Genomic DNA, 24,698 nt, shown 5'->3' on the forward strand with positions numbered 1-24,698 from the left:
CATCCCTCAGTAACTATAACATCACAAGGCACAAATATGTGTGCGTGCGTGAGAGAGAGAGGTTTTCTTTCCTGTGTCTGGTGCAAAAAGTCTGCATGCACAGTGGAGCTGCGCGCCCTTCCCCGAGAGACCCTTCTGAGGAAAAAGAGCCCCCATTCCCAGGAGCTTGGCTTCTGAGAGGCGCGCGCCAGGTGAGCGGGGCGGGCGCGCGCCTCTCCCCGCCACGGCAGGTAACCTGGAACCTGCCCTCGCTCCCACACGCCGAGCCTCCGGGCTGGATGAAATTACGCGCCTCTCGCCCTCATGCATAAAACATGGCGCGGGAGGAGGGGGAGGCGGCGGGCGACCGCGCGGAGCCCAGCAGCACAGCCGCCCGTCCCGCGTCGCCGGGCTTCCCCAGAGCTGCCGCTGCTGCTGCTGGTGGGCCCCACGCCCCACCGGCCAGAGAGGAAACTGGGTGTCCTCGCTTCCCGCTGGGCCCGCGTCCCCTGGGCGCGTGGATTTACGCAGCGCTTCGCGCGCCGCCTTGGAAGCCGCCGCCGCCGCCGCTTCGAGCTGCAGCCTCTGGTGACCATGGAGCTCCCTCCGCGCCTGAACTGCCGCTGCCTGCTGAGGAACCGGTCTTGGAGGCGCAGGACCAAGCGGGGGCCTTTCAGGAGTAAGTGCGCCTGCGAGGCGGGCGCTTTGGATTGGGCCTGGCTTGCCCCTTCCTCTTCTGCTGCCTTCCCTCCCTCTGCCTCCCTCTCTACCAGAGACCTGTAAACCACTGGTATCTTCTTCAGGGGGTTTGCTCCAGGAAGATCACCACTTTTTTATTTTATTTTATTTAAAATAGCTACTACTGTACATCTTTAGACTGCACTACAGTACTGGATTATCTCACATGTCAAAGTCACTGGCGTGAACGAAAATTTCCAACGCCTTACAGTTTTTGAGTTATAGCTCGGTTGGTAGAGCATGAGACTCTTAATCTCAAGATCATGGGTTCAAGTCCCATGTGGGGTGAAATATTTGAACCGGATGATCCTTGTGGTCCCTTCGAACTATTCTGTGATTCCGTGAAAGGGGGGATGAAAATTAGGGAAATGTTATATACATGCGCAATGCACTTTTTAAAGCAATTTTTTAAAAGCAATGTGGGCTGAAGTCACTTGTGACTGGGCCGCTTCCGGGATTATGGGCCCTGAAACTTCAACTTCATTCGTTTCATAGCAGATCCTCCCTTTTCGACCCCCATCACAGACTGCCTTTTTGTCTGCACAATGGAACTTAATTCCATTAGCTAACTTGATGAAGTGGCTCAGCTTCTTTACAGCATGGAAGAACATGCTGAGTAGTCGCACAATTAATTGAATATCTATTAATTAAATGCCCATTCCCTGCCCCTCACTAACTTTACAAGGAAGACAGTTGAATCAGGGAAACATTTTCAGATGATTTCATTGTGCTTAAGTAGTCTAAACTGATGAATGATTAGCAGGGCTGGCCCACCCATAAGGCACATTGAAGGAGCTGCCAGAGGTGGCAGAACCTCACTGGGACAGTGCCACCATGGGTGCCCCCACCCACTGCCACCCCATCTGGCTCCAGAGAAGCAAGGAGAAGGGGCAGCGACAGGTTCTGTCAAGCTCTCGTGAAATATTGCTGCTGCTACAACTTCTCCTCATGGGTGCCACCTGAACCTGGAAGCCATGCAAAAAACCTAAGCCACACAACCCCAGCTACACCTTTCCCTTTCACCTTAGGCAGTGAAACAGGTCGGGCTGCCCCTGATGATTAGGCCTGGACTGTTAGGCTGTAATTCTAGTAAATAAGTTGCTGGATTCATGCTTTTGCAAGCCTTGTGTGATATTTCAAAGACTAGTTGGGATTTTCTAGCAGAGTGTTCTTCTGCTTGTCAAGAACTTATCCAGGTTGAGGTTCCACAGCATGGAAGCCATTTAAAAGCCATGCACCCAAAACACAGGTGAGCAGTAAAGGGGTAGAGCCCATGTGCCTGAGTGCGGAGCTTACAGAGAAAGCCATATTGAGGTGTATGGCTTTTGATGCACTTAGAAAGTCCCTGCCACCAAATCCATCCATCCATCCATAACGCTTAGGTAACACAGATAATCCTTACACAGTTCAGACTTCAATTGGGACACAAGCGCAAGGAAAGGGGCATATGACAACTGCACACTATGACTACAGCTGTAGTGTGCAGGTTAAGTCACATACACAAATATATGCTACATGTTCTTAAGGAATCAAGCATGGAAACATGTACCCATTTTGCAGATCGGGCTCTCTGAGGCCAATAATTTATATTCCAATGGAAACAAGCCACCACCTTGGTCCTATGCAGAATTAGGTTTGGCTAACTCTGCATAGAATTTAATTGCAACCCTCATACAATACAGCCCCCCTGGATTTTTTGCGGTCACATAAAAAAGTTTGGGGAGGACTGTAGCTCACTGACAGAGCATCTGCTTTGCATGCAGATAGGGCTGGGAGATACTCTTGCCTGAAACCCTGGAGAGTCAGTGTTATCAATACTGAGTTAGATGGACCACTCCATATAAGGCACTTTCCTATATTCCTATCGAAAGTAGGAGGAAATGGAAACCTGTGGTTCTTGCTTGGATCATAGCAAGGCTGATTCTATGCGTGCTTACTCAGAAGTAAGCCCCTTGGTGTTTCTCTGGCTTACTCCTAATGCTTGCAGTGCTCTTTCCCCACCAAACCCACTGCCAAAGTCTGCTGATGGCACTTGAAGTTCCCATCAGAAAGCAAAATAACAGTAGCAACAGCGCTGCTACACTTCACCAAAAGGTGAAGACCTCTCTGCTTTTAGCACTGCACTCCATTTCAGTGGAGTTTTTTTTAATCTTTGCTAACAGAATATATTTCCAGGCCTGGTGCAAATGTCACATCACACTACTGACCTCTTAAACCAGGGCTCCTCTCCTCTCCACCACACATCCTTCACTGGGGAAATCTAATACAACTAGCTTCAAATTCAGTTTGCTAACCAAGTTTAGCAACAGTGTAAAACATGCCACACCATGGTTGATGCTGGCAAGAGATGAAAAGATGCTGGAAGATGCATGCTTCCTGATTTTCTTATTTCTTTACAAAATAGGAAATAGGAAGCTGTGAAGTAGAAGAGGAAAGTGTGGCCCTTCAGATGTTGCTGGACTCTAAATCCCATCAGCCCCAACCCTTATGGACAACTGTATGGGGAGGTGATAGGAGTTATAGGCCAACAACACCTGCAGGGCAACAGGTTCCACAGCCCAACTTTAGACAGAAGGGCGTTCTGCATCAGGCCTACTTTTATCAGTGGCTACCCACAATACACAGGTGGCCTGTGCTGGTCCGATGCAGATCCCTACTTATCCAAATGGATAATATGTATGTATGTGCAGCCAGCTATCCTTCTCTTAGGGCTGCTGAGAGAAGGGCTGGTGGCATAAAATTCTCATGCATGCATAGAGGCGATGGGGAGGTTGTGAAGGGTGACTGGATCAAGCCTCAAGACATGGCAAAGCCCTGTAAAATGTATTACCAAGTTGGGTAGAGATGAGCTGAAAATGAATGACCCACATCCCAGTGAAGTCAGTAGCAGCGCTCCAGCACAAAACTATTATTCAAGGCACAATTCCCCCCTCCTTTTGCCTTAATTTGATGAAGATACACAGGTTCTCCAAACTCTTTAGACAGGCAGCTATGTGCATGTTTAATAAATGGATAACCTGCCTGTCATCCTTCCTGCCCCTCTGGCAAGGGGACAGTGAGTTAGGCTGTAATGTTTTTTATACCAAAGGATGGCTATTTTAGATCAGTTTGTATGCCGCATGACAGTCTTAAACCCTGATGAAGAGAACAAGACAAATGTTTTTGTTGTTGTTTTCTTCAATACTGGAACAAGATTGGTGGAGAGGGACATCAACACCTTTGATTTGAGAAGCTGGTTAATGCGCACAACAAGTGAAAAACTGTAAATGAGACAGTAGCTGATGGGCGAAAGCAGGTTATTTGCCATGACAGCCTGGCTTAAGCCTGAGGCAATCATTTGAGTTGATATTGTGAAATATACAATAATTGCAAGAACCAGCATTAACCTACTTATCCACGGTTAAATGTGATGCTGAAAAGATTTTGGGGTCTTGCAGCCCTTGAGATGGAAGGGCAGCGAGGTGGGTGGATGGGTGTGGATTGGCTGCTTTATAAAGAAAGCCTCAATTGTTTGGAACCGCAGCGCTGGCTGCAATTTCATTGATTTCCAAACATGTAACCCAGAAACGTCAGAGAAACCTGTAATAGAAGACTTCTAAGAAGAATGCAAATGTGCTTTGGGTTCCCTGTAATTGCTTGTTTTTATTGTGTTCTTGTGGCAAATGTAGGCTGTGGAGGGACCACAGCACATGTTTTGAATGCAGTTAAGTTGCAGGTTCAGTCCCTGGTGCCTCCAGCTGAAAATGTCAGGTATCAGTTGATGGGGAAAGGTCCAAGCCTGAAAGGTTGAAGAATCTGATGCCAAGCAGAGCAGACAGTAAAAACCTGGCCTGGTATAAAGCAGCTCTCCCTATGTGCCCTTTTAAACTTATTTTAATATAGAAGCTACTTAGGATGGACCAAACTCACAGATGAACTCTTCAACCATCATATTTCATCTGCGTTGTCATGAGCCCTGTGGAGATGGTCAGGTGCCAAGGAGGAAAGGGAGGAGCTTGGAGAATTGCAGCCAGAGGACCCAGGGGAGGTTCCTAGCATGATGGAGGAGCTGAAATTGGGCATCGGGGGCGGGGTCTGATCCACCCCATCTCCAATGCCAGCAGTGGCAACATGAACAAGCCTTGCATAGCTGCTCAGAGGAGTGCCCATTTGATTGCCTAGTCCCAGGACACAGGATGCTTGCTGCACAAATAGCTGTGTCTGCCCCCTACTTTAAAATGAAGCTGCAGGGGGCATGTTGCTTGTTGGATCAATGTGTTTGCTAGTCCTGAGGCATGTATTCTTGCCTGTTGTGTACCTGCTGAACCTTGTAACCTGTACTATGCCTTATGCACCAATCAGATTTGAGCATTATCATCTTTAGCAGAACTCGAGCTGGGAGTTGCAAATTTTCATATTTCAGCGAGAGCCCGGACAGGCACAGTTTTTGTTGATGAAGTAGATCCTTTAGGCCTATATGAGTTGTCATCAGCTTCTAAAATAATGCACATTGACTGTTCATTGTTGCTCAGGCTCCCCCCTTTTAACTATTTCCAAATAAACAAAATGGAGACCTTAAAATGGGCCTGTATATAATCTTTCTTTGCCCCATCAAGCCAAATGCAGCCCATTAGCAATGTATGGCAAGTCACAATGGACTTTCTGCCTAGGACTATGAAATGGCAGGCCACATTGCAGGGCTGGATGGACTGTGGTCAGTTTGGCGAGTCACAATTTCTGTTGGGTTCCTTTTAAAGTGTGCATTTTTGACTTTGCAGATTCTGCCATTATCATTCTCTTTTTCCCTAGAAGCATTCCTTCCTCTGACAAGGCTGCTCACATTGCATTCAGCCTCCATTGAATAGGCTTTGTTACTTTAGATTCTCTTGAACCCAAAGTAGTGCATAGGGTGGTTGCTATGACAACACACACTAACAGCTTTTACCACCCTTTGGGTAGCTTACAGGATGAATATGCCGTGTAGCTAAAGGGAAACTCATTGACAAGAATAGCAGCTCAGTAAGAGTTTCTCATATATTCCTGCAACATGGTGTTCGCTTCCCTGAAGTGATGTTTAGTATGCAATATGGGGAGAACTTGGTGTGTAGCTAAATGTTGCAACACACCTAAATTATCTGTCATTTCCTTTTTGAGTCTCACTACAAGTTTCACTTTCCTCATGTACAGTACTTGCATTTTATTCCTTGGTGCGTTTAAATGACCGGAAAACCAGCTAGCCTTCCTGCTTTCTTGTTCTTCTCTTCCGAATTGCCTTAACTTTGTTTCAACTCACACAACTCCCCAGCTACAGTTGCGAATGAAGATATACGAATACCTTCCAAACAAATCATCCCATCATGCTTTTAGGCTATAGTGTTGCAGCAGTAAGGCAGGGAGGGAGGGTAGTGGTGGGGAGAGATTCCATTATTTAAAATAAACTGGAAAGTATGGGCAGTATTCAACTACCACACTCCATCCGTTCAGGAATTTCCTCTTGTGCAACAACACTTTTCTGGGTCTCCTTCTGCACACCTTCACTAGAGGGTTGAGGGAACCCCCAGATCAGGTTTAGGGGAAGGAGAGAGAAAGGAGGGCTCATTGCACAGGCAGAAATCCTTGTGTGCTGATGGAACAGTTGCATAGTGCTACATTGGATAGAACCCTCTGCAAGGGTTTGATTGTGCTAGAATACTTGTCTGTCTCTTTCAGGAGACATACTACCTCTGCTCTCTCTTGCAGCCTTGATAGGCTGGGGAAGGAGAGCCAGCTGTAATGGGGTCCAAATGCAGATCTATTGCAACTGTGTGGCCTTAAAGTACTAGGGAAAGGGCTGTGCTTTTCCCAGCTCTTTCAGGTCTGAGGAGGTGCCTGAATGAATTTATGTGCTAGTACAGAGCCAGCACAAGTCTTTTAACAAGACAGAGATAGCATTGTTTGCTCTGTTAAAGATGCTTATACCAGGAGGTGGACAGGAAGAGCTTGTCTCTGTTGGTTCTGCCACATGTTTTGTGACTTCCAGTATCCCTGATCATGGTATCCTGCTGGAATGGGTCTTGGATCACCATGCTTTATTTATTTACTTCATATATATGTTAGAGATATGTTAATTTATATTAACATATTATGCTAATCCATGATTTGTTACCACCATGGTTTGCTTCACAAACCGTGAGTCATCTGACAGATGAGCAAGCATGACTTGTTTATTCAAAGCTTGATTTGTTTTCACAATCCTCTTGCTGTATGTCTCTGTAGCTTGATCGGTGCCTGTTGTGGGATGGACAAACAAACCATGGTTAAGCAAAGCTGTTGGGCTCAGACATACTGCCAAACCACAGTTAAAGTAAGTCATGTTTCCTAAGCCGGCAACAAACCACATCATAGTTTGTTGGTATTGTTACTCTGGTGGGCTGTATTTTCACATTCAAACAAACCATAGTTAGTCTGAAGAATCCATAGCTTAGCTTAGCATTATGTGCAAAGTCAGACCACAGTCTAAGTTGGCAACGTGCAGCTTCCTATGCTAGAAAAAAATGTTTTTTCTTTCTTTCTTTTATTAATTCATTAGAATTGTAGGATTTTATACAAATTGTGGTACACAGCAGAGACACGATGACTGAAATGCTCTTCTAACACAATCAAAGTTAATGTACCAGAGAATCAAATAGAACATTAAATGTCAGCATCCAACAAAAAGAAAATTAACCAGAGATATAATATTGTTTGAAGCTGGGTCTAGGGGGCTTAAATTAGTGAATGGCTCAGTTGCAGATGAGGTTGAGTGAAACTGTAGAGGAACCATCTGTAATGATAAATTTTAGCATTTAAAATTCAGATAATCATTCTCCATTTTAAAGCACTTCTATTATGTTTTATCATGTTACACATAAGCTCAGGTTTATAAATGGTACAGGAAATATCATTATGATATATTTTTACAGCATTTGCATGTCACAGGCAGCCTCTGTGCTATATTCAGATCATATAGAATTCAGATCACTAAAGAATCTAATTATGGAGAACTGCTGGGTTTACACAGCTGTCACTTAAATTCTAGGTTGGTGCTTTTAATTTAGTTCACCCACGGTGAAAAAGTGCATTGCTGATCTATTTTAATATCTTTGGGAAACAAACAAAAACAGCAGTATGTAAATTGACTCAGTGCATTCTCCACCCAGTCAACTGGATAGCGTGACATTTGCTCTTTTGCTGAAATCTCCAGTGGCTAGCTCACTCTTCTGTAAAATGGGTGACATATTTTTCTGCCATATATATTTGACCTAGTTAAGTAGATTACATTCAGAAAAGGAAAAAAGTGATGGCACAAGCTTTGATGTGGTGCCTCCGTTATACAGTAGATGCCAAAACATCTATATTCAAGGACGGCTATATATACATGGAGCAAATCTTCCGAAGTATTAAGTTCAGATATTTCAGAAGGCAAAGAACAAGGGCAATTTAAAACCAAAACCATTGAGGTCTGTTTAATGCCAAAGGCTTAAGGGGCATTCCTGAGGCCCTGCTATGCCAAAAAGCAGCATAATGTAGTTAGGATCCTATGTACTTCCTGCAATAAAATGATCAGTAAAATGATAGCATTTTAAGCAGGAAAAAATATACCAACACCAGCAGACACCCCAACAACGTATGTGGTATCATTCATGGTGGTGCACACTAACAGTGTTTGTAAATTAGACATGCACACATGGAACCAAGGAACACATAGTGATGGCAGAACGGCCCCATGAAGTGAATGCACCAGTACACACACAAAACTAACTGAACAAAGAAAACTGCTGTTAGCACTACTGTGGTTCGTGAGCCAAGCAGTGGACGTGCTTTAGAGCTCCCTGCAGATAGAGGCTGAGTTCCTTCCCATTACAAATGAACTTGCACACCAGGGTGTTATTGTGATGATGACATCTATTTAGATGGTGCTTTTGTAATATTGTGTTGGTTCTATTTGTTAGATACTGTACAACAAAGTGTGTGTGTGTGTGTGTGTGTGTGTGTGTGTGTGTGTGTGTGATGAAGAAAAATAAACTAGGGCAGAGGAAGAAGGAAGCTTTAATATTTTTTAATCTACATTGTCCACTAAGTGGCAGTGTGACTAGGCTCCAGAAATGAGTTCTTTTGTATCTGACATGGCATGCCAAAAGTGAGAAGCAAAGAATAAAAGCTACACAATGGGAGGAAAAAGATGATTGATGTAGTGGAATATAGTGGGAACATAGTCACTGCTCCCCTGTCATGCAGCGATAAAACATTTGCTATGCCCAGAGTCCAGCAAAAAAAGAAAATAAGTCTGTCTGGCACAGAGAACGACTATGATTGCACTACAGCAGGGCTCCCAGTTTCATGAGGGTGTCCCGAGGTAGAATTTTCAGTGCATAGCAACACAATTATTGCTGCAGTAGCATCCAAAAACCTTTTCCCATTGCAGCAGGACATGCTAGTAGCACTGAGCTGGCCCCCCACAATGTTTGCACCACACACAGCCTTGAAATGTAGGCAGAGAAGGTGCATGGAGAGGTGGACCAAGACAGGACTCGCAATGATTCAGTTTCATGTTGCTGTAAGTGCCTTTTGGCTACCACTGCACCAGTGGTAATGCAACTCTATACTCCTGAAATACAATAGCATTGGGCTGCAATGTGCTTTCGTTTAAGAGGTGGTACTGCAAGATGTTCCCTGCTTGCTTTGTCAAGGATGACACGGGAACTTCACCAGCAGTAACCACACTACAAGCAGCACTGAAGTTCTAGATCAGGGATAGGGAATCTGTAGCCCTCCAGATGTTCTGGGTACAATTTCCATCAGGCCTAGCCAGCATGGCCAAGGATTATTTATTTAGTCATCTGAGGAGTAGCACTACAAGACACTGGAAACTCTGTCTTTCCCCAACCAGCAAGCCTTGGGTAGTCAGGCCAACCTCCCCTCCCATCTGATGGTGCTATTAGTGAACATCAGGTCAGTCTACAACAAAACAACACTCGGTTGCAGCATGACTGCTGATGAAGGAGCTACTTGTAAACTGCTGTGTATTACTGAGACCTAGGTGGGAAAGATTTGACTCAAACTTTGCCCATTGGTTACTTGTTGCAGGCAGCTAGGTGGGTTCATATAACCCCAATCCTTAAAACATTACACTCTCTGCCTGTGAGTTACTGGGTCCAGTTCGAACCATTGGTACAAGTGTATAATGCCCTATAATTGGTCCAGAACCCATGCTCTTAATGGACAGCCTCCTCCAATACCAATCGATCAATGCTTTGATCCAAGGAGATCCTGCTTAAGATCCTGGCAATGGACATGACCCGTGGTGTGTGATGACTAGAGATGGGTGCTTCTTGGTGGCTGTGGAATTTCCTGTGTGATCATCCCCTATGTTGTCATGTTTCAGATATCAACTGAAAACATTTTTATTCGTTTTGAGACATATTTTTTCCTCTGGGTCTTAACAGTTTTGTTGTGCTGCTGTATCATGTTTTGTTATTTTAGTTTTCTAATCATTGTGTACAAGTGCTGTTATTTACATTGTTCACTGCCCTTGTCTCCATTGATAGGAAGGGCGGTATATAAATAAAACAAATAAAGAATAATATTCTGCCATTTCTACCTGTTTGCTTATGTACCTCTTTCCATAGTTTTTGGAACACTTTCCAAAACTTTTGTCTTGAAAGAAAATGGATACGGTGCTATGCAAAATTACTTTGCCATCCCACTTGGTTTGAGGCAGTCCTGGGTTCTGCTGCAAGATCTCTTTTTTGCTGTGACAGATGAAAGCAATAGGGGAATTCCAATAAAATATGAGCCATGGATGTGACTAAAGATCACTAAAGCAGTTGTTTCATTGCTGAACATCTATATGCCTTCAAGAATCTGTAGATATATAGGGTTTACAAGACAGTGCTTTGTTCTTGAAATGATAGTAAAACTTTGTGAATGGTAGAAAGGCCAATGTTGAGTCAGGTTTCATTTGCACTCATTATGTGTTTGTTCCAAAAATATACAGCAAAATGGCAACAGAGGCAACTGTATGAAAATTCCTAGGTCCTGTTACAATTTAATGTGACCAAGAAACAGAGCCCAGAGTGAAGTTATGTTGGTGAAGTGGCTGGGCTATGCAGAAAGAAGAGTTTCAGCTCAGTGGCTTGCATGAACATTGTGATGGATCAGATCAGAGGTCTATCAGTAATCCAGGATCTTGTTTTTCGCAGTGGGCGACCAGCTGCCTATGGGAAATCCTCAGGCAGGACATGATGGCAATCAGCATTTCCTTTGTTTCTCATCAGCAAATGGTATTAGGAGACATGGTGCCTGTGATCGTGGATGTAGTATGTACATTAGTTAGCCTGATCAATTGGGAGTTTGCTATAGCTCTTCTAAATTTCTGAAGAAACCTGTTGAGTTTGGATTCATTTGCCTTTTCCTGGAGTACATATATGGTGCAATAAGTAACTGAGGTTGAGAGGGTGACTGCTTTCCCCAGTGGTGGAAATGTTTCACATTCCAAGTTGGTGGTTTGGCATCTCAGCTTCCATTCATATAAACTTTCAGCAATTTTCAGCTGTGCTATAAACAGCATCTGCTTGGAAGCCTAGGAGCTTCAAATGCCTGAAGGAAACAAAAGTTGCTGTGGTGTAGCATCTGTGTCTGCTGCCTTTGTTCTTCACTGATATAATTTAGGACATGTCATCTTCTTTCATCTCTAGAAGGTTTTATGGAGAGGAGAAAAAGCTAGCACGTGTCTGCTATTTAATTTGAAGATTTTATATTCTTTTCTTATTTATGTTTACTAGCTATTACATAGGTCATAGCCCGACAGATTGTTATAGATGAGCCAGCATACTTATCAGTAGAGGTGTGGTAGCCAGGACAGGGGAAGGGTAAAAAAAGAAACAGGTAAATTTTGCCTCCTTGTTTATTTCTAACTACTTTATATCATGTTTTCCAGTGGAAAAATATTGGGGAACACTGGAAAAAGTGTCTATGAAAAGCAATTTTTTTTTAGAATGATTGAGATGCTGTTAAAGTTTTTTTAAAAAAAATCAATCAAAACAATAGAGAATGGTAATTGTGACATATACAACTGTCAGAATGAAGATTGATTTCTCCACCTAGAGGATGCGGGCATCTTTGTAAGAAGAGCATGAATTGCTGCTTGTCTTCTTCCAAAGACCTTTGGTTCGATTTGGAGACAGTCAAGCTAAATATTCTGCTTCTGCTGTCATTCTGGCTTTGGTCCTCCCTTCTGGTCTAACCTATCACCCATTCCTCACTGCCACAGATACCCTTCTGTGGGTTGTTGTTTTTTTTTAAAGCAGCTTATTGTCCAGTCTTGCTGGAGAATAAAAATATCAGAAGGTGTTAGAGCAGAAACAGCAAAAGAACTGTTGTGTATGCCAAAGCTTAAGAGGAAAAATCTGAAATGTTGGGTGAGAAATGAGGTCTAACAAATGCCCACAGAAGAAAGATGTATTGAACTGGATATATTCATAATTTTGTTTATATAAAACTAGGCATCCCCCTGAAATTTCTGTTTGTTTTTTTTATTTGTAAAAAAAAAAAATTGTCCCCCCCCTCCATAGTTTCAAAATTTCCAGAAGTTTTACTTCTCTATTTATTGCACTCACAGTTATTTGAAAGATGACTTTTAACACAAAAAAAGAGTTGAGTAATTATCTTTCACAGTAAAACTTCACTTAGGATAGCTGTCAACCTTCTTGGAGCTCATTTATTTATATCCAGATCGATAGGAATTTCTAGTTTGGCTTATTTTCCCCTTTCTTATGTGACAAAACACCTTTCCAACTCTATCATTGTCCTTTTAGTGACTAGTTTTCTTAGGTGCAGAACCCAACATTTTTACACTGATGGGGGTTTAGGCTATTGCTTTTGAGTAGCCTAAGGCAAATCTCATGAATAATCTGAAAGAAGGGAAATGGAAGAGAATATAAAATCAAACATATAATAAAGCATATATATAATACAACATGCTTACCCAATGTACTGTTTTATCTTAAGATATTTTTTTGGGGGGGGAGTGCAAGGCCATAAATTTACTAATCCATTTACTAAGCCTTTGCACTTTCAGCCAGAGAGGAAAATAAACTCTTGAAACTAATTTATGCATTTGATGTGTTTGTTTTAGCTAATGTGAATAGTGTGGTGTTAGAGGAGAATAAGACCACACACAACTGCTTCCATGGACAAGGAATGCTAAACTAGGTGTGTGGAGATCCTTTTTAGTGGAAGTAGCTACATAGCTCTGGCTAGCATGTTCACATTGTGGCAAACTATGGCTTAGCAGAACCATGTGCAGGCTCCTAGATAAGAGCTTGCTCCTACCAGATCCTTTTGGCTGCGACACCACACTCTGCAGAGGTGGGGAATCTATTAGGATGGTCTACTCTCAGAGGCTGAGGGACCAATGGGTTTCCAGATGGCTTTCATGAATTTTCCAGCTAATATGACTGGCACTCCTGTCAAAGCCCTAGCCAACCTCTGGAACATCCAAATGGCTTGGGCCATTGACACAATCGCCCCTGAGCACCCTTTCTCTCTTCATGGAGACTTTTTGGTCACCCTCTATGATGACCTCTGCTAGGAGAGAGATAGGGGAAATGCATGCCTGTTAATTCTCATTGACCTTTCAGCAGCTTTTGATACCATCAACCATGGTGTCCTTCTGGAGTGGCCATCTGAGTTATGGGTGGGTGGCACTGCTTTGTGATGATGAACTATAACCAAGAACAAGCATTTGTTTCCATTCATGCCTTGCAAAGAAAGAGCTTGCCCACAAGCCCCGATTTAGACGACATGCTAGAAAGTGGGAGGCAAGAGCAGAGTGGAGAAAGAAGATTGGGTGAGTGTCAGAGAAGATGGGAAGAGAGCTGGCGAAGTGGACAGTGAGGGGACTTGTGGTTCTCTTAATGAAAACAAATGTTGAGCAACCCACTGAGAAGGCACTCTTATCACATACAGGAGAGAACTACAGGGTGCCACTGCTCCTATACAGAGGGAGAACCACCTCCGCAATCCTGAGGCCCCCTCAACCACAGGCTCTGGTAACACATGCACACCAGGGATGCACTGCAACATTTTGTTGTGGAGCCCCACTTCTAATATAGTAACGGGAATACATACTGAACATTTCAGGGTATATATACACATATCCTTGCTGAAATGTAGCTGCTTCAGGAATGAAGAATAGCAACAACTGGATAGTCTGCCAAAATAAAATATTTGGGCTTCAAAAGTGCAGAGTACACAGGCATTTAGATCTCACAGTGCAGTGCATAGCTGCTCAAAAGCAAGTCTCATAATTTTAGTGGACCTTAACTTCCAGGAAAGTTTCCATAGAGCTGTAGCATTGGTCAGGAACATTTCATCTAGTGAGCAACACGACATTCTGATTATCTCCTTTGGGAGTATGAAGTCATGGCATTGCATTTGTAGAACTGAAACCTAAATTCTGGGTGGCTTCTTCAAGATCCAGGTCTGGCACCATTCAAACTATCGGGGGGCGGGGGGCGGAATATTGTTGTAGCTCCGAAAGCCTTATTTTGGAGATAATGAAATGGTTTGTGATTGTTTTTTTTTTTTAAAAAAAAGGTTTTACAAGGCTATGTAAAATAAATCAAAGTTATCATTTATATGAAAGGCATGTTATTGCTCCTTAATATAAAAAATATTATTAGTTACTTTTAGCTAATAAAATGGAGCATTATAAGAAAAGCATAAGCATGCAGTTGAAAGCTAGAAGGCAACCTGAGCAAGGAAGCAGTGGGTGGGAAAGAGTTAAGGACCGTCTTCCAAGCCATTTTTCCACCCTCAATCACCCCTTTAAAAGTAATCTCAGCCCCACTCAAAACATTGCCTTGACACCATGGAGAAAAAGGTTGTTTTTACTATAAAAGAAGACAAAGAAAGAACCTTGCTTTATTCTACAGTAAAGTGCATTTCAGGAGTATTGGAACACAAATGGCATATATTCTACTCTATTCTTCTTTGTTGGAACATCATAAGGTGACTTCTCTTCTCATATGTGTATACCTTTCATCTCCAGGAGTGGTTAGATGAAAGTTGTACAGCAAATGTTCTAATGCTCCATCATTTGAATGAAGAAATGTCTCAGTACAAATGGATCTCTGTGGGAAAAATAGCTGGTCAGGGTTAAACCAAGCCAGTCGGCTGCAGCTCAACCCAGGAGTTGTCATGGGCAGTTTAGATGCCGAAGACTGGCAGGTGGCCAGTTCTTAAGCCTCCTGTGAATTAGGGTCTGTGGAGGTAGCTTTAAAATGGTTCCGGTTACGGGGATAATTAGAGGTGTAGTCAAGACACACAATCAATGGAGATAGCCTTGTTACTGCTCATCTTTTTTTTTTTCCTTCTTCCTTTAAAAAATAGCAAACCCTGGACATGGATGTTGGCCTACTGATTGTTGGTGACATCATAAGCAGCATCCAATGAGTTATGGCTAGCCATGCAATGACAAGAATAGTTTGTGGGAAGAGTAATACCTTACACTGACAACGTTGTTTTAGGCTGTGTACACATTACTGTCTACAAGGTCTCCAGTGTGCTCCCACCACTGCTGTTTGAAGCTGAGTTCACGTGGTGTTAGGCACAATCTGTACAGATCCTGCCATTTTTTGATCAATATCCCTGTTTGATGCATTTTCCCTCCAGCCAGCTTCCATGCAATTTGAAAACGTAAGCCACAGTTAAGATGAGGTGGGGGCCACTTCAAACAGCCATTGTGCAGGTACGCATGGCAGCAAATGGACCAGCCACAGCTTCATTGAATAGGAGTTGGGGAAGTTGTGAGTGCGATGAAACAAATCAGGTAGTGCACATTGCTTGAAGACACCCTTGCTCCCTCTCAGGTGTGTACAGTGACTAGGAACGTAATGGAAGGAAACAACCGCACTGTGTGTTAAACCGCTAATGTGTACACATTAGCCTGAAGTTTTCCAATTTCTGAAAAATAGCAAAAGTTAAATTTCTGAAACGAGATTTTTTTTTTTTAAAAAAAAGTTATCTGACTTAAATATTTAGTCCAGGGGTCTGCAACCCGCGGCTCCGGAGCCGCATGTGGCTCTTTTACACCTTTGCTGCGGCTCTGGGGCGGATACTAGCGAGGAGGCGCATTGTGCGCCCTGACACTCCCCACTGTGACGGGCGCTGTACTGGCTGTGATGTCGCATGGCGGCGGTGCGTGCGTTAGTCACGCACTGTCCCGACGTCACCTTCCCACCCGCTGACAGATCGCGGCTCTGGAGATATATTTGTTTTAAATGTCGCAATGGTTTTGTGGCTCCCAGTTTTTTTTCTTCTTCGGAAATGGGTCCAAGTGGCTCTTTTTGTCTTAAAGGTTGCAGACCCCTGATTTAGTCTGTCCAATAATAAAATCCTATATTTGGAGGATGGTGGAGCTGTGTTAGGGGTGTAGTGCCATGAAGATCAGCACAACTTCTGGTGTGTGGAGTCTTTCAATGGTTAACATTTCAAAGACTACAACTATTCCACAACATGAGAATTCTCTGATCCTTAATTAAGTAGCATTTATTGCTCTGTAAAAGAATAAATATAACATTACCAACCGTTCTATCCCCCGCAATTCAAACTTGGCGTCCAGCAGAATCAAATACATAATGGGGTCAACATTGTATCATTCATTTATCAGACAGGAAAGGGGAAATGTAAAATATGAATTAAATAGCTCTCACCAAGGTCTTAACTTCTACTGAAAAGAAGATTAGTGAAATACAAAAGGGTTCAAGATAAATTCTGAACAAGTTTCAGAATAATTTGTGGATATAGAACGTGGGTAAGAGGCATTCCAGTTCTTGTTTGAAACCAATTAAGGATATGGATAAGACAGTGTCTCCTCCCCCAAATTAGATTATGCTTCACACATACCCTTACTGTACCAATCTGAATCTGGTGAATGGAAGTAAATTGTTTGAATATTTAATAAACCGTTACTTCATCAACCAGTTGTTTGCACTGAATATTGTTGAGATAGATGGCACTTACATGCATGTTTAGAATTTGGTCCTTTGTCTGCTATTACAAACAGCTGTAGAATTATGATGAAAGAGGCATTTTGTAAGGTGCAGTCCATAGATTTGCATGCCACACTGGCTTCAAAAAGCAAAAAAGATTGCAATGGAACAATAATAAAGAAATGTAGAACTGTGGTTCTTATTGCAACTAGGACATTATTTAGTCAGGTTAGAAATATGAGCCAGCTTTCTCTAATCTTAGCTAAGGCTTAATAAGAAATATAAACCTATGAGCAACTGAGAGAAAATGCAGATGTCACATATTCATGGTCTGAGCTTGATGTCATGTTTCGGAAGTAGCTGTTTTTTTATTCAAATCCTCGCAAGCGCTCCAAATCTGAATCTATGAAAACATGGGCTTCATGTTTGGGGATTATGAATTCTGATGAGAGCTTCAGATTCCTGGGTAGTAGGGATGCATTACATTAGGAGAACGGATCTTCCTGCTGGCACATTTTTATCCGCTGAGAACATAATTGCATGCATGTCAAGTTTGATAGAGAATTGTAGCTCTTAAGTTTCTAAATGAGCTTAATGTTTAAAAGGACTAATTAAAGATCTGTATTTGGGGGGGGGGGGAATCCATTACGGCAAGATTACAAGCAGTCCTTTTCTATTTTCATAACAAAACTTAGAATTTTGGTGGTGTAGCCATATTTGGTGTTTCCAGGTCATGCAAAATTAAAATAAGTGTCTGTGCTCTCTTTCCATTAGCTATCAAAATGAACAAAGTGTTACATTGATTCAGATGTGCTTATATATTTGTTGATGATTCTCTGCTTCCTAAGTGGGTAAGTTTAGGCCAGTGGATAGTGTTTTGGAAAACCTTGATTAAATTTTGCCACAGTTTTGACTCACTGATCCAATTCAGATTACACACTAAACCATGGTTATAGAAGCTAAACTGTGCTTTAGTGTAAAGTCTAGATGGGCAGACCATGGTTCACAATTGGTAGGTGAAACAGACCCTCCAGATGTTACTGGACTGCAATTCTTGTTGTCCCTGACCACTGACAATGATGGTCCACAGGTTCCTCACTTGCTCTACCTGATATTAATTAACATGAAGTTCAAGCCTTCTGCTCAGAAGTAAGTCGTAGTGAACACAATGAGACTTAACTCTTAGGTAACTGGGTATAGGATTGCCTTCTCAATGGCTCACATACGAACATATAAACTGCATTAATTCAAAACTCTTTCCTTTAAATAATATAAAAACTTGTTTGGGGTATTCTGGTCTGTGGCAGCTGTTTTACACCTGGAAGTTATCCCTTATTGTTCCAACTATCAAGAGATAAAATGTGTGTTTGAATTTACCCATATGCCATGAACCAATATTATTCCAAAATTTAATTATGAGCATAAGAACGTAAGAGTCCCAGAGATCCAACAAGTCTAGCATTCTGTTTCCCACACCTGTGACCAGCCAGCTGCCTCCAAGAAAATGCTCATGGCTAATAGCTGTTGATAGACTTGCTCTTTATGAATGTGTCTAATTCCCTTTAAAACCATCTAAGCTAGTGGTCATTGCCACAAATTGCAGCAGAGATGGCACAATCCTGTGCTTGTCTGTTCAGTAGTAAGTTCCATTGGGCCGTTCTCCAGGTAAGTGTGTCTAGGATTGTAAACTCATTTCCCTAAGTTGATTATGTGTATTTTCTTTTGTCTGCCATTTCCACACATGATGCCCACTTTTATAAACCACTATTATGTTCTTCTTTGGGGATATAAACTGCAGTCTCTTCTAATAGGGAAGGTGCTCCAACTCCCTGATCATTTTACTTGCCCTTTTCTGTACCATATGCCTCTACAATATCTTTTTTGAGATGGGGCAACTAGAATGGTATGCAAAAATTCAAACGTGGTTGCGCCATAGATGAGGGCATTGCCGTGCTGAACGTTCCATTTTGACTCTTACCTAACCCCCATTTTGGAGTTTGCCTTTTTCACTGGCTGGTCCAAGCCAACATTTTCATTGACTGCATCTGCCTCAACTCCAATATCTCTTTCCTGTTGTGAGATGCTGTTGTGAAACATTTCATTGAATTCATTTCTGCTCTCATCATGACAGCTGTTTTGAAATGGAAAAGTGTAACTTCCTGTTCATAAAGTCTGCTTCAACTTTTTTGTTTCTTCATTTCTTCTTTGCAATCTCATCTGCATTTCCAGTGTTTAAAAATGCTATGTATTTCATGTGGTGGGTACAAAATGTTCAACTGTTTTCATACTGTATCTGTCCCATATTTCTTACATTGTGTCTACTTCTGCTACTTCAGGCTTCCTTTTTAAGTTAGGGTTATTACAGTAAAACAATTTGATGCTGGATTTAATTTATTTTAAATATTTTCAAAATCCAGTAAAAACCCTTGTAAGCTGCCTTCAAGACTGGTCATCCAAATTTTGTTTGGTATGTGTGTATATCCCCTCCATCCCTAATTATGAGACTGACAGCTTATACCAGACAGCTGATGTTGGACAGCTACCCAAACTGTTGGATTCATGATTCTTAGTGGGGGGAGGGGGGAGAGGATGATTAAGAAAAAATGTTCTCAATCAGTTTAGCTGTCACTGTGAAATCCTTGCAATGTAGCCAGGCTCTGGTTACATGTCAATTTAGAAATCCTGTGGCTCTGCAGCTATAACAACTTGTTAATTATTTGTGAAGTAACAGGCTGTAAGATCTCTGGCTCACATTTTTCTTACTGTACATGTTGTTGATAGGCATGTAATATGAGAATAATCCCTTTGCTAATAGGCCTTGGAGGGAACTGGGTTGAGAATTTTCAGGAGTATGAAATAATAGCACTTAAGTAAATATTGTTTAGGGGAGGGGAAAGCAATTGTTGGTATGTTTGAGATTGTTGCTGTTGTTACTATTACTACCCCTGCATTATATCAGTCATGCAAAGCCAGGAGAAGACTGGGCCACTGCAGGTTCTTTTGCAGCTGTCCTAATGGATGAGAGAGTAGTATCATGTCATTGAAACATGGCCACTACAGACAGAATGTTAATGACTTTATAGAGCTGGGAACATAGGAAGCTGCCCTATATGGAATCAGACCATAGGCCCATCTAGCTCAATAATGTCTACACGGACTGGCAGTGGCTCTCCAGGTTTTCAGGCAGGGAACTCTCCCAACTCTACCTGGAGATGCCCAGGAATGAATCTGGGACTCTCTGTGTTCAAAGCAGATGCTCTGTCACTGAGCTATGGCTCTTCCCATGGGTTCCATTTTGAGGATCTGTCCATGACTCCTAACAATGTCCAACACAGGTGGCTACAACCCTGTCCCCAAGAGTTTTTCTTCCTTCCATTGTGCCCTGAGGGAGTATTGGTAGCAGTAGTGCCAGAGGCAGAAACCAGGCAGTGGCAACTTGTTTGAATGGAAGAACATTCAGGAGATAAATGGTGATAAGCCCTGTAGTGTCTATCTGGACTTGCGCCCACTATGTAAGTACTTGGGGAGAGAGATGAGGAACAGTGGGTGCTTCCCTTCTGTAGCAAATGATCTCTGTCAGAGTCTCCACAATTGTGACCCCTGCCTTCTTTGCAGAGCTTGCACCTATCCCCAACCGCAGCTTGAGAGCCATTTTGAGAGTTTTTATGGTCAACTTCAAAGGAAGATTGCATGACCAGCCATTCTTTGAACAGGCTATAGTATTCGTTTCTAATGCTTTGTGGCTAATGCTAAGATTGAAACAGTAGAAAAGACCTCATGGACCTAAACAGGTGTAATTCCAGTTTGACGCTGTGTTCCTGTTGTTGTTTTTTGAATTACCATTCTTAAAGCTGTAGAAATGTCAGTAACTCGGTTGGTTAGAGTGTGGAGCTGAAAGTGCCAAGGTTGAGGAGACTGCAAATAAGGAAATCAAAGAATGTGAAGGGAAATGGGCTCATTGTCCAGAAATCTATGAACTTTATTTCCCTGCAATAAATCAGTACCAGTTTCTCTTTTGTGGGCACCAAACCAACACATTCCTGCATCATTGTACTTCGTTAAAGGTAAAACCTCTCACCTCTTTGAGGTAAAGAAGGGCTAGGTGTGAAAAGAATCACAATATGAACACTTTCCTGTTTTCAACTTTCATTTGTGGGGATGACCATGCCATTTCTGAATTTCCCTTTACTTCACAATATTTCAAAATAGTATTTTGCAGTATATATTTAAGAAGCGGTTTCACTGCTCATACCCTTGAGAGTGGAGCAATCCTGCTTTAGTAACTCTGCTGTGACCTTGGATGTTAGCTGTTTCCTGCTTATGTGATGCACCGTGGCCATATTATCAGAATGGAAGTTGAGCTGGGTGGGCATTGCTTGTGGTCAGCTTTTCCTCCCCGCGGGTTCCGTTCCCATGTGCCCTCTTTATCTTGTGGTTTGAGAAAAAGGAAGGAAACTTTGCTGTTGAAATTGTTCAGAAGTTTCTGTACAAAGCTGACATTGGGTGTAGCAAGTATTGGCAAGTATAGGGAAATAACATTTTGCCTAAGAACTACCTGGAAGTCAAGTACAAATGTGGGAATGGGGCAAAGACTACAAGGACCACCTCTCCTCTTGTCAGTGAGAAGCCTTCTTCTGAGGAGGTGACTATGAGTGGAAATCAGGTGTTGAGCCTGTACTGATACCTCCTCCATTTCCAAGGACATGGAGACATGGGTGTGGACAAACCTTGCAGACCCAACCCTCTCAAATGAGTGCCCATTCACTTCTCCAGCTGCTTGCACTAAGTGTTGTGCTAACTCTGCTTTTTGAAAGGAAGGTGCAGGGGAACATCACTTGTTGCATCATTGTCTTAACATGTGCTCAGCCATGAATCTAAACCTCTTGAGTATTTCCTGCACCTTGTCTTATATCTTGCCCGTGTACCAGTCTGATTTTTGCATTAAAGCCTTTGGCAGAAACAAAGCTAGGAGTTTTAGTTTTTTGTCCAGCAGTGAGGGTTAGGACACCAACCTTACTTGTAGATGCTGAGGGCTGAACCTGAAAACTTTTGCATGCAGCAAATCTGCTTTGCCACTGAGCTGTTGTCCTTGTTTATTTTCACTAGGAGATAGATAGGAAGAGTGATTCTGTTGACTATCTGGGACTTCTTACCAGCTTTTGACACTTACTCATATGACATCTTTGGTTGGCAGTGTTTTGCTGTGGCTCTATGGTTGCTACCTTTCCTGAAGATTCCAGAATGTATTGGTACTTGTAGTAACTTTCTTGTGGGACTTCATATCTATGTAAGCCACCATGAGAGGTCACTTGCAGTTTTTGAGTGGGATCTCTATTTCTACTTTTCTTTTGTACCAGATGTGGTGGTGTCATCCTTGAATGACAGCATGGCTGGAATTAGCAGTTTTGAAACGTAATCCAGACAAAATGGAGTAGTTCACGGTGGGTAGTATGAAAACTAGACAATTAATGGAATTACCTGTTCTGGGTGAGATTCATCTCCTTGAGCCATGCCAACATCTAGATTTTTAGGTGGACAAAGTGGGTGGGAACATGATCTGTCAGCTTTTTGCCCCAGCTTTCCACCTTCCTGAAAAAGTGAGACCCTGATTGAAATACTGCGTTGAACTTTATGTGAGTCTGCCCTTGGAGCCAGTTCAGAAGCTTCAGTTGATGCAGAACTCATCAGGCAGATGTTCACTGCTGGGAATAACTGCAGTACTGTAAGGATTATACTGTGTTGGTTTCTAGACTAAATGTCATATTTCTGGTTCTTGCTTTTGAAGTCGTTTACAACTCCAGTGTATGTGTTGCCCCAAATTGAACCTCTCCAACCATTTAGGCCCAGTAACAAGTCTCTTCAACAGAAGTTTAATTGTCTGTAAGGCTGATAGAGAATTTTCAGTTGTGATCTCACATCTATAAAGTTTCTTACCATCTGGGTAAGAATGTGGTCTTCTCAGAAGTGTGCTTTTGAAACTTTTAAAAATTGTTTTTATAAATATTTAGACTTCTATTGTATACCCTATTACCCAGGAGTAAGCTACACTGAAAATAAGGGGAGTTACTTCTGAGTATGTGTGTACAGTATAGGATTGCATTGTTTGTCCCTTTTTTTACAGGCTGGGAGTTTACCTGAGATGCATCTGTTTTTTGTGATTTGAGAATAAACTTTAGATACAGCAGCTGTCATATTTTATTATTGCTTTGATGTTTTTAATCATTCTCCCCCCCCCATAGAACCCTTGCAAATGGAAAAGCTGAGTAAACATTTTTAAAATAAATAATACATAGCAACTATACATTTTCTAAAGAAATAATACATAGTAACAAAGTATAGGTCCTGGAGACACTGGGGCAAAATATTCAGAATATGTATAAAATGGAGTGATGTTGTCTTAAAACGTTTAAATGGAAGCATATTTTGAAGCATCTAAGCATATATATTTTTTTAATGACCAATCAGTTTTTCCCCCCGGAGGCACCGTGCTTATTTATGTCATGTGCCATTGGGAATATAATTGCATTTGTCCTTAGATTTCTCTAAATGTATACCATGCGTGTACATGCAGAGTGCATTGAGATAGAAAATTTTGTTCCAGCTACCCAAGCAAATTGAGGTGAGTCTTGGGAATTTTCTTACTGTTAGGAATGAAGTGATGATGTCATTCCGCCTGTTCTGGAAGCTATTTTCCCTAGAGGCAGAGAAAGCCAGAAGGGACCGTGTCCACATACATAAGGAAGGAAGACCCACTGATCTTTCTCCATCCATTCTTCACCTCCCCCCCTCTTTCCCTTTAGAGGCCAATTTCCTTGACTTTCCCTTTCCAACTTTTAGGGGGCGAAATAGCAATTAAAAATAAATAAGAGGAGCTAAAGAACAGGTGCTGGAGGTGGGTGTGCATGCCAGCAGCTCTTCTTTCTCTGCACATGTGATTGTGATTCTCCTCCAGCTTTCTCAGCTTATAGGTTGAAGAGCATCCATGAAGAACAGGGTTGCTCTTATGACTGTTAGTAAATCTAATGTGCAACCTAGTTCTTAAGAGCCTTATGATGACTTCTTTTTGTTTAGGGTACTGTCAGAGGTAGATTTAGGGCAGCATGACTGGTTGCCTTGCATAGGATACAGGAGCCAAGGGGGTGTCTTCCCATCACTTTCCCCAAGTACTTTTCACCTAAGAAACCACCATCTTTGCATAATCAGGCTTTGTTTTCCCAGTGATGGTTCTATATTTTTCCTCTGCTACAGAAAACTCAACTTCTCTTTCTTTCTTTTTTTAAAAAAGTATGAAACATTAGAAAATACTCCACAGGTTTGGGAGTTTCTTTTCACTGTTTTCTCTTCTTTTTAAAAGGTTCCTCCCCCTGGTTTCTGCCTGATTAATTACTTCCTCCTTGTACTTCTGCAAATATAATTGCCCCTCCCCCTGTAATTAGAGACATACCGTTTACCATTGTGTGTGTGTTCAATTAATCAGGCTGCAAAAGGAGGGGACTGAACTTTCTTAGGGCAGCGTGGACAACATGCAACCAGAGGAAAAGTCACTGAGCGTAAGCCCCTTTGCTGGCTCACCTTGTAGCAATGGTTAAGCACCTGCAAGAGGTTGGGAGAAAGGAGAAGAGACCCATGCCTGTTGCATGGGTAGGCTATAACAGAATGCATAAACACACCTAAGTGAAAATGTTCTGCTGCCATTCCTGATGCAAGAAAAAAGAGGAAAAGCCACTGTCAGAGAGCACTAAGAGCCTTGTATCTGGGACCGCCCGCCCCCCCTTACTTTGACTTTACAACCTCATAGTACTTGTTGCTGCAGACAAAAGAGAAAGTTGCTAGGATTCAAATTACAGTCACTAATGAAATGAGCAGACCAAGGATAAAAAAGGGGCCAGCATTAACCAATCTATTTATAATTTTCAAATGGGAAACCATGTTTCATCTCAAATAAAGACATCCCGCATCCTCCCCGCGTATTTTTGGAATATACTTTGT

The 24,698-nt window shown here is 42.3% G+C and overlaps 1 protein-coding gene across 2 annotated transcripts in view; it reads left to right on the forward strand.

The window, feature by feature from the left end:
• The first annotated feature begins 342 nt into the window (after positions 1 to 342).
• The window catches only part of RIPOR2 (RHO family interacting cell polarization regulator 2), a 97,599-nt gene continuing 73,243 nt past the window's right edge, over positions 343 to 24,698 (forward strand). For both annotated transcript variants that reach the window (XM_083746872.1, XM_083746869.1), the window contains exon 1: positions 343 to 658. In XM_083746872.1, the coding sequence (XP_083602998.1) occupies positions 574 to 658 (85 nt within the window). In that variant the 5' untranslated portion in view covers positions 343 to 573. The remainder of the gene's footprint in view (positions 659 to 24,698) is intronic.

Source organism: Podarcis gaigeae (genome assembly GCF_964106915.1).
Source record: "Podarcis gaigeae genome assembly, chromosome: 7".
NCBI lineage: Eukaryota > Metazoa > Chordata > Lepidosauria > Squamata > Lacertidae > Podarcis > Podarcis gaigeae.